This window comes from Haemaphysalis longicornis, unplaced genomic scaffold, assembly GCF_048455015.1.
Source record: "Haemaphysalis longicornis isolate Haplotype H1 unplaced genomic scaffold, Haemaphysalis longicornis Haplotype H1 scaffold_7, whole genome shotgun sequence".
NCBI lineage: Eukaryota > Metazoa > Arthropoda > Arachnida > Ixodida > Ixodidae > Haemaphysalis > Haemaphysalis longicornis.
In genome coordinates, this window is record NW_027526422.1 from 96,364,098 (window position 1) to 96,374,971 (window position 10,874).

A 10,874-nucleotide genomic window follows, 5' to 3' on the forward strand; every position below is an offset into this window, starting at 1 on the left:
TACAGTTCGGACACTGCTTTTCAGTTGTACCAATTAAAGTAGTCACTGCAATTAAGCGGGACTTTTCAGGCAAGTGTTAGTTAGGTGGTTAGGACCATAAGAACGCACAGGAACTAAAAAAATTCACAGCATATCCACGGGGTGAATGATGATGAGTGGGCGAAGCTCCTGAGGGGAAATCATCGGTAAAACCGTGACTCTTCAGTGAAAGTTCGCCCACTACATCTGTGTCCGAACGTAACGTCTAGAAAGTCTCGCTTAAACCGCGCGTCGGCACCTTGGGGCTGAGTTCGCCTGATGCGTTTTGCAGACGCCTCACGAGCTCTCACTGCATCGGGGTCTGCCTGCCGATACGCGCGCTTTCTCGCCGCTTCCCGTTCTCTGACGTTTTGGAGATCCTCTTCGCGCCGCAGCCGTGCCGCTTCGCGTACGGCAGGGTCCTCGCGCCGTTGCCGTGACGCTTGGGCCTCTCGTTCTCGAACGCTGGGATCTTGGCGGCGTCGTCGCGCAGCCAGACGACACGCTTCGGCCTCCCGCTCTCGTACGGCAGGATCTTGGCGGTGGCGTCGCGCAGCTTCACGGAGCGCTTCTGCCTCGCGGGCTCGCACATCTGCAGCCTTATCCATCGGGCGACTCCGAGCGCGCGCCAACAGCGAACGGATTTTATTACAACGCTCCCCGCCATCTAGTAAACAATCCAAGAACTAAACTAGAGGTAGCCACGCCATCTATTAAACAATCCAAGAACTAAACTAGAGGTGGCTACATACATACGTCGAGGATGGACAGACTCACGCCCTAAGGAGCATCGCCCCTAAAACGAACTTACCGAAGACTGTGGCATGTCGACGGTGAAAGGCGTCCGGTGGTGGCTAGGCGCACTGATGGCCACGGCGAAAGCAACGTGTGGTTGGCGACGCGTTCGCAAAGATAACGTTTGTTCAGCTCGCACAGCGTGTTTCAAACAACCCTGTTCGAATCGCCAACGTCTTTCACGCCACGTGAGCTTCGCGACTGACCCGCGCCGCCTTCTGGCGCTTTTCCGCGGTGCGTGGCTGTTAGGGGCTCATGCGGGGTCCTAACTTTTTGCCTTCGTGTGCTCTAGAAAAAGTTTGGGTTACTTTTGTAAGCACAGAATACAGGCGGCCACAAAAAAAAAAAATTCCCCCGCATTTCCCCGAAGGGGAGTATGAGGAAGTGCGAAGCACGGGGTGATGCTATGAGGGGGAGTTTGTTGAAGTTTGGTGGAATTTTGCCCGTTAGTTACATTAACACCCCCTCGTGATCACGTTCGGCTTAACATGCCTCGTTTGTCCCTCTGCGGAAATCTTGGTGAATTAACGTGTATGTTCGAGAGATGTTCGAGAGGGAATGTAATCACGCACACACACACGCACGACGAAGACGCGCGCGCGACTACAGGAGCCGAGCGAGAGAGCACGCGCGAGCCGACCCACGGAGGTCTGGCCGGTTATTGCTGCATATATAGGGGAGTGTGCCGCGCCGAGCCAGGCGACTGAGAGAGAGTAGGCCCGGGGCGAGCGCGGCGAGCGAAGGGGAGAGGGCAGCGAACGCGCGCAATGGCGCAGCGGCAGCCGAGCGAGGGGAGAGGAGGCTCCAGCGCGTGACGTCACGGCGCGCGGATGGGGAGGGAGGCGGGAGCGCGTGACGTCACTGCGCCGTTGCTATGGACGCCTTCCCTCCGCTACCGCGCCGTTGCTAAGGAGAGGAGGGCGCGATAACACCTGCGGGCGACGGACGGCGGTGGAAGGAGTAGGTCCGACTAAGAAGTGCTTCGCACTTAAAAAAACGGGCAACGCAAGCCGTGCGCGAGAACTGTTGTCGCGAAACCCAGCGGGTTTTTTTGCTGGTAAATGCATTTAAGTTTTGTCGATTGCGACTGCAGAGATTTGTTCTCCTGCAGGTGGCACCGGGCAGCGAATTTCGCCGAGCGAGCTGCACAGCCGTCATTATTATTGGCATTATGGTATTTTTGGATGTAAAGCAAATCGGTGTTCAAACGAAACGATGATAAATATTCATCCTTTGTCGTCGTTGTATGGAACCCTTACCAGACCTGGTATGAGGCGAATAGAAAGCTGGTATCAAGCACTGATCACAACCACAACGGTTTATGCGCTCCATAAAAAGAAAATAGAAATAGAAAAGCGGGCTTTACGTAGTCAGGCCGTACTATGTGACTTTATGGTTAACAGCTATGTTACTACTCCATCGTATTTTCGTATCTTTCTTCGTTTGCGTTTCTTTGTTTTTGGCACAAAAATATGTCGAGAGGCGTTTGATCTGCGGCACAGTATTTGCTCCGCTTTCTTCGGTTTTGTTTTTGCGTCTTAGGGTACGAATTACGTTAGCAGGTACACTAGCCACGCGCCACAGCTTCCCTTGAATCCCGGTTCTGTCTGGCTGGTGGTACTTGTTTCACTCACGTGCCATCACGTCCTGATGTGAGGCGCTATTCTACTTATTTTACTTCTTCAAATGTTAGTCTCGAATTTCATTAAGTGCGCCCGTCAGCCGCTCAAAAGGTGCCGATTCCTGGCGAATCCACCAGCTGGGTATGTGACACGAAGAACAGAATTCAACAAAAAATTTTGTTCTACCGAAGGCGACGTGCGGGGTGCTAACGTATCGACGCTAACGCATGATGACCCACAGAAGCTGCGTGGTTGCTTACTTCTTTTTACTGTGCACTCTACTACGCAACCGGTAATTCCTGTCCCCGATTATGGGTAAACCCCATTTCTTACCCCAAACTCCGTTCCCAACCTAGGAGCAGGGCGGACTAGCTGGCCATTTCAGACTGCTCAGTCCATCGTAGCCCGGTAGAGGGAGTCTGCACCGCCAGCGCGGACCAGGGTTTCCCGGACTCAAGGAGTCTCTCTCGCTTTCTCTCTCTCGTCGCCACCATTACATCGCCACATGAAGCTCGTGGAAGCAAAGTTTGCTCAACCACCTGAACGGACGGGGCAGGAATTTTTAAGGTACAGTTCCGCGCAGAAGTAAACGGAGGACAGGAGCGATGTCCAAATTGCTTCGCTGCGCCGCGCCGGAGGACCGTCGGGAACCAAGGAGCGGCGTTCTGTGGGCTGTTACGATTCATGGCGCAGCTAACATCTGCGCGCGTGCTGCTTCGTGTAGTGCGGGGAAGCCTCGTGTGCTTGAAGGCAGAGCCCGCCTTCCCCTAACATGCTACGACAGACATGTTCGCAGGCATGCGTTACCGCCACGCAGACGCTTTCTGCGGTGACGGACGCCCAGGGCAGTTGCGAAATAGAAAACAAACTGTTATGTGTGTAGAGACTTCAAACTGCCAGCGGACACTGTTCAACAAGATGTTCTCTCCACCTCTCTGGCTAAACGTGCGCCGCTACAGCCGCTATCACGAGACCGAAAGAAAGTGTTCTTGTGCGTCCGTACTGTGTTCGAGCCATGTGCAAAGATGTTTCACAGCTGGCGCTTCGGGTTCTAAATACGCATTTACATTTAGTCGACAGCACCTGGTCCTGCTGTTGCTCTTTTCAGGTGCTACTCTAAGCTGGCCCGAAAGGGTGCTGTTCCTTTATCGTCGCTGTTCACCTCTCGCCATGCAATAAAACAGTTAAGTTTGGCTTTCGGCCCTTTGTCGTCAACACCAAGGCTTGCGCTCGCGCCTCGTACACCGAGCTGCCACTACATGACGGAGGCGACTAAGCTTGGTACGGGGACGTCTTCGCCAATGTAGCAGGGTGCGTTCGCGCTGCCTCTGTCGCCTTGTCTGATACGTTTAATCTTCGCTCTACTGGCGTGTTAGACTGGGCGCGACAATTTTCAAATGGCAGCTATAGGCTTCACCGCCGCGCTCGCATCCATCAGTGGCGACCGAATTCGTCGCTCTTAGGTTCGAGAAATTGGCGCGGGCTCAGATAAACGTAGCTTAATTGTTGCTCTTCATCAAGTGTTGACGGGCGGCACAATGTTGCCTACCTATCCAATATTTCGCACGTGCTCTTGCGATACAGGACACTGCAAAAAAAAAAAACAGCAAAATGTACCTGAACAAGCACATCCCAAGAGTGAATCTCTAGGGGAGTTACCCCCATTAAAAAACTGCTGAAGCTTGCACTAGGTGTGCAACACTGGAGAAATGTTGAACAGACGATTCCAGGAGAGAGGGAGAAGAAAGAGAAAGTCTATGGACGTTCTTCGTACAACGAGTGCCAACCCAAGATTGTCACCCTCAACATTAACGGCCGCCAAGAGGTCGTCGCCGCCGACGACGTTTTCGCGTCGATCTAGTGAATATGTTGTGGCCTCAGAGTTTAAAATATGCACTGAAGAGAGAGAGAGAGAGGGAGAAAGATAGAGAGACAGACAGAGAGACACACACACAGAGAGAGAAAGCTTTAATGAAAACTAAAGACCGTAGTCCCAAAAACGGCGACGTTGCTGCTCCTGATCAGAATGAACATGGTGAGGCAAATAAAGAATATAACGGGTAAAAAGTATGAAAAGAATGATTAAGAGGGAGAATAAAATGAAATAACGATTATAGAAAGATATTGCCAGATCAAAACGTATGTTGAGGGCTACATAAGCAATTTTAGCATGCTAGTTAAGAAATAGCCGTTAAGCGAGCAGCGAAGCTCTTTCCCTTAAGTGCCTTTGCCTGGCAATGCGAGACGGGGTATGCTGTGCCAGTTTTATGCAGGTAACGCCATCATGTGGCATTATGATAGAAACGCGCGATGATGCGGCCCTGCCCAAAACGCTGACAAGCAGCTATAGTGTGAACACGGGTACGCGACGGTCTGAGGTTAACGTTTCGCTTTAAGCACTAATGTCATCCCATGCCAATATCCAACATTAGGTTGCATATGGGCATGGGATATGCAACATTGGCCAATATCGCTTAACAAGGGCGATATTGGCCAAAGCTTTCAGCCATAGTAACGGGAAGATATCATAGTAATTAAGAATGAGAGTACACGTTTTGCCATGCGGCATATATATGACATCAAGAAAGGCCTTTGTTTCGCCTTCAAGGCAATCGTATCAGGTAAGCTGCCATGGGCGGGCGAATGGGGTTCCCTGTCTAGGAGTTACTGCAGAATGGTGGCGACCTGATGCCGTATCATTTTCTTCGTTGTGCACTATACTGCGCATGTTTCTACAAGAGCTGTGGCAAAATCCCTTAAAGCGAGATTCAGTGCAAGAAGTCACAAAATCGCCTGCACGACTCAAACCGGTGTAGAAAAATTCAATCACTGCTGCGTATACAACAAGCTACAACGGGGGTGCTCAAGTGTTTGAAAAGGAGACAGATCAGACAACATGGAGTCACTACGTTTTTTTTATTTGCTCCTCATCGTGGCAAAGACGGGGTTAGGAGATCAATATTGGCTTACTATTTTGTCACAAGATAAATCAACTGCAACGAATGGCAGCCACACAATGTCAAATGGGATAAAAAGATTGGGGGAGTGGGGAAATAAGCAAAAATGCTTCTGCAGTGGAAGCAGCAATGGCTACGACACAATTAAAAATATCAAGATTTCAATATAAGCAAATACACACAAATATAATATGACAGGTAATTAGCAACAATGCCATTACCCAATGCACCTTAACTGCTCCATGAATGGATAGGTCATAAATAAAAAAGTACGTCTGCTGCTGACGGCACACAGGACTACGTTCGCCGCAGCTTCCTGGAAAGAGAAGAAAAAGACGAACATCGCAGTGGCGTAATCTCGGGTAGGATAGAATGGAAGCTACTAAGAGAAAGGCAGGACTAAAATAATGCAAATTTCTTTTGTTACTTCCAGCTGTTTGCTCTATGCATCGCATGTCACGCCCAACCATAGTTTCTTTAAATTTGACCTGGAGAGCATTTTACACGACATTACCACCACATTCTGCCAGCCCACTCCTTTCTTTGTTGCAGGTGACAAAGCCAGACATTCCAGAGTCGAGACTAAAACACGAGACATAAAATTACTGCGCACAAATCAGCCTTCATGTACCCCTGTCTTTAAACCCAAGCATCTGCAGTAACACACCCTTGCAGTGTGAAATAAAAAAAATTAACTTTGTGAGTTTTAGACGCTCTAGCTATCAAAACTCTGGGTTATGACTTATGAGGTGCACCGTAGTGCAATGCTACAGATTTAGACCACCCGGGTGTCTTCGACACGTACCGAATTATTGACACACGAACGTTTTCCTTTTTACCCTCGTACGGGGAAAAATGGTCAGGATCGAACCCACGTCCCTGGGATCAGCAGCACGACGCCAACCCTCGCAATTTCAACTCAGTGCACATCACTTGTTAAGCCACACTATTAGTATTTACAATGAGGCTGGGCGAGGATTAAAAATTTTAATAAGATTGGTTAGCAGTGTTTACTCTAATTGATCGGTTAATGGGTTGGGGTTAGATGATAGGGAAGAAAAAATAACAAAACCACATTTTTGTATCGGCCTCCTTTTCGTTCTCCAGGGGGATATAATAGACCATCGCGTGGTGTGGATGTGACTGGATGGCATATTTACCTGGCATATATCTCGAAGGAGCGAGCCCTTTACCTTTGTCACACAAAGCTTGCGGTTGTAACGATTGTACATAAACGCGCTGTTGCCGTGTAAGTCGACGCCCTTAGATAACCTTACGTAGAGGTTTTCGTATCTTGATATCTGGGTTACTGGGCTTGCGCGAGTTGAAGCGAATAAAGGGTTAAAAAATTTAATCGCGAGAAATGCATCAGTCAATTTAGGCAATCAGGCAATCAGTCAATCAGACAACCGGTAGGTCATTCGATCAATCGCCCGACCCTATTTACGATACGTACTCTTACTACAACTGCTCTGTGCATAAGCAAAAGCACATTGCAAGAAGGACAAGTACCTCACCACCGCACCTTTCCCTCTCCCTACACCAGATTTTGACCATCAGCGCAAATAAACGTCTACCACCAACCCATCTTGAAGAATTGGCAATGACCGATAGCCGATTGGCGCCCTAGACTGTCAAAAAGCACACTTTCTGGCTTGCCTTCAGACCGCTTGAGTCCTCCTCGTACACTGGGCCCACCGAACTTTGTCACCCCAAAAGGCGAAAGTAGTTTCAACTTACACCCTTAGGTTCGCCTCCTTGTAGGTAGGGCACTTTGGGGGGCCACGCGATGGACGCCCCGACGGCCTCCGAGGCGGGATTCCTTCGCCTACCGCTGAATGAGAAGATGCAAGAGGTATCAAAGGGGAGCACTTGCCCTCCAATTCACCACTGTCTGGGACGACCATTTTGTGGCAGCTACGGGAGCCCTGATTCAGTTGGGGTTCTTTCCTCTTCCGATCGAAATGGCCAGAGCACAAAGAATGGTAATGACAGCACTCATGGGTGTGTCCATTTGCGTACTGGCACACCCGTGAATCCAGACTACAAAATGCTTCTTCCGTGTGAGGCAATACACGGCGCCTGCGCCAATCCAGTCTTTTAGGTCATCCTCATTCCACTAGGTGACACAAGACTGTTCCTTGATACTGTCGGACGTAAGGTTGGGATGTCCACTTCACTTCCTGAGCCATGAAAAGTGGAGCGACTAGGACTGCGAAGCTGACATTTTGCAGTACATGTCAAGCGCGAATACTAGGGGATTCTTTGGCGGTCACGTTAAGCAGAAAATGATCTTCCTAGGAACTTTAGTGCACGAAAAGTGACCCAGCCATCCGAGTTGCGCTTTGGGAATGATATGCCAACTATACTTTCATACACAACAGCTCGACTAACAAGATTGTCTATGCAGCATGCGCATAGAGAAGTGCAAGAACCCGTGAAGAATAATAAGTGCTCACACGAAGAGGGGCCGGCAGCCACGGGTTCCTCCAGGGGCAAGCGACCATAGCGCCGAGTGTCAGAGGGAGGGGAAGAAGGGTCGCCAGGTTGGGGAGGAGCAGGTTCCTTGGCGTCTGCGGTCTTAGTCCTCATCCATGACTTCCTGGCCTGTGGCGGCTTCTTGTCGTCGCAGAGGTCCTGCCTTGGCTGGAGGACAGAGTTCCCCTCCGTCGAGGGCCCGCTACGTCGAAGGTAGCCAAGCATCGTGGAAGTTGCGTTTCGTCCCCTCCCTCATCCTTCTGCTGTCGATTGGCGCTCAGGGCAGGTGGGATGGCCACGTCGTTTATCGCGTCCGCTGCTGCGTCTCCGTCTCCAATCGTCGGTCGAGAACGGGAGGGACCAAAGAAGGGTTGGTGTGCCGCCTTTCTTAGCTGCGAGGACAAAAGAGGGACAGAGGGTGTACCACAGTTGTTCTCAAATGCGTCAGCAAAGTCCTCCTCCAAAGCACTTCCGGAAACTTCCCACCCCATTCATTTCTTCTTTTTGCTTAACCTCGCTGCAAATGCGAAAAGGTGGCTTCACTGCATGACTCGCAGGTTCATTTCTCCGCGTAGCCCATGTTTTAACGATGGATTTTTGCACGACATTCAAGCTATTTGGAAAAGCCAAACAGGCAAAAGGCTGGGTGACTCTTGGCTGAACGAGCAAATTATTCGGCAATATTACGTGCATGAGGATCCAAGTGAGACATAACAGGCGGCCATTGAATAAGTATGTTGGCGACTTCAGTTGCAAGTGCAAATTGTTTGATATTACGACGCAGTCGACATTAGTTCGTCGTAGTGCAGGCGTGTAGCAGGGCCGGGGGGAGCGGAAGGGGGGTGTCGGTGTCGATATACCCACTGAAATTTTCCAGTCGCCGCATCTCCCCCATTGTCTTTTTTTCATATGTACACTCAAATGCTTTATGACAGTAAACGCGGGAGGGCGTGTCGCTCAGTACATGCAGATCGGTCTAGCGATGGCATGGCGAACTGTGGCAGTTCGTACATTTGGCGGATCCACTCCCTGACTACGGTTGATTGCGCTGCTGCGGTAGCTACGTCAGATATCTAGAAATGATTCCAGGGAATACATGCGCCGATAAGGGGCTTTTTATTCAGCGCGAAAAGGTGCGACCGGATTTAAACTTACTTTTCCCTGCCCGATTGGGTGATAAAAAGCGTGTTATTCTCCGTGACGTAACAAATGCAGTGGGCTGACGCACGATAAAGCGCTTTCAGGGAGTGCGCCCGCCAACTCCACAAACTGTGAGAGCACGCCACCCTCTCGCCAGAGCGCTCTGCATGTATTAAGCGGCACACGCTCCCGTGTTTACTGTCATAACGCTTTCGACTGTACACGCCAAATCCATATATTGATACGTAAAAACGAAAATAAAATTGACAAGTATGAAATACCGCTGCGACAAAGTTCAGGAGAGGCTCTCTTTCGTTTTAGTTTTTTTTACCGGTGGCGTATGATGATGATGATGATTATGATGATTCCTATTGGTTTCCCCTTTGAAGCGGGGTGATGACATGTCATCTTACGAAAAAGGACTAATATAACCATATTTTACACTCTTGGTTTAATACTAGCGCTGCTTAGCGCAGGCACTCAAGCTTATTAGGCCCGAAATACTTTCTTTTCCCTGTTACAGGTGGTAACTGTCCTAGGCACTATTCCCGTGTCTGCTTTTCGTAAACCAGCATTCTAATCTTCTTTTCGTCCCCTCGACAGCCTTGAAGTTACCTTCCTCTCTGATACCCTTAACTCCTACGGCTTCTGAAAGCCCAATATTCTCTTCATGTAGATTTGGATGGATACCCTCACATTCTAACACTATGTGCCGCATAGTTTCTGTTTCTTTTCCGCAGACCACACATACCCCATCATTTTGTGAATACTTCCCCACAAAACTCTTAGTTCGCAGGCAACCTGCTCTAGCCTCAAAAAGCAAAGCACTGCCCTGGGAATTATCCTACAAATTTTCCTTTCTGATGTTCATCTTCTCAGCCCTGTACATCTATAACGACGTTTTAGCTTCCATGTTTTCCCTCCATTTATTCGTTTCAATCTGCCTTGCCTCTTTTTTGGTTACCTTGGCTGTTTTGGATTCCCCACTGTTCTTTCCGTATTTCATCGTTAGCCTTCTAGTCTTCCTTAGCCACTGCGTGTCCACGCTTTTCAAGTATAGGTGCCTAAAAACCTTAGCTGCCCACCTTCGTTGATCCATTGCCCTCAACCTCATCTCAAAGCATATTTTACTCTAAGCTTCTCTAACTTCAAACGACGCCCAGCCCATATCTCCCTGAACTGCTTCGTTAGTTGTTTTTCCATGCGCGCCTAAGGCCAAACGTCCTACCGTTCTCTGGTTTACTTCAAGGCCTGATAGAACGTCTGATTTTAAGCAGAGTACAGCATTCGCAAACGTGAGACCCGCAACCATTACTCCTTTCCACATTCCTCTTACTACTTCATATTTGTTATACCCCCATAGAGCTCTATGCTTCATTATAGCTGCGTTTCGCTTTCCCTTAACCTTAAGTTGCTCCTCGTGAGTACTTAAGTAGTTATTCCCTTCGTTTATCCACACTCCCAAATATTTATATTCCTTCACTCTAGGTAATTCGCCTTGCTGGATAGACACTACGTCGGTGGTAGCGTCATTGAAAACCATTATTCCTGATTTTTCTGCACTGAAGTTTAACCCGAGGTCAGTGGCTTCCTGGCCAAAAATATTTATTAGCCGCTGCATATCGGTTTGGGTATCAGCTAAAAGAAAAATGTCGTCTGCTTATAACATTCCCGGAATATGCTGTTGTACCACTGCGCCTTGCAGCATATGGGTTAGGCTAAACCCTACTAGACTTTCTTCCAGTTTCTTTTCTAACCCTGCCATGTAAAGCATGAACAGTATTGGGCTCAAAGGGCATCCCTGTTTCAGTCTCCGATGGATGTTGACCTGCTGGGCGCATTTCTGTCCTTCCCAAGTAAGGTG

The 10,874-nt window shown here is 49.3% G+C and overlaps 1 protein-coding gene across 1 annotated transcript; it reads right to left on the reverse strand.

Annotated features, from left to right (window-relative positions):
• Positions 1-7,128: 7,128 nt before the first annotated feature.
• Positions 7,129-8,253, reverse strand: LOC144146416 (uncharacterized). Its single transcript, XM_077678370.1, has 2 exons — positions 7,852-8,253; positions 7,129-7,226 (listed from the first exon to the last, which is right to left on the reverse strand). The coding sequence occupies exons 1-2, from the start codon at positions 8,093-8,095 to the stop codon at positions 7,129-7,131; spliced, it is 342 nt and encodes a 113-aa protein (XP_077534496.1). The 5' UTR covers positions 8,096-8,253.
• Positions 8,254-10,874: the final 2,621 nt, after the last annotated feature.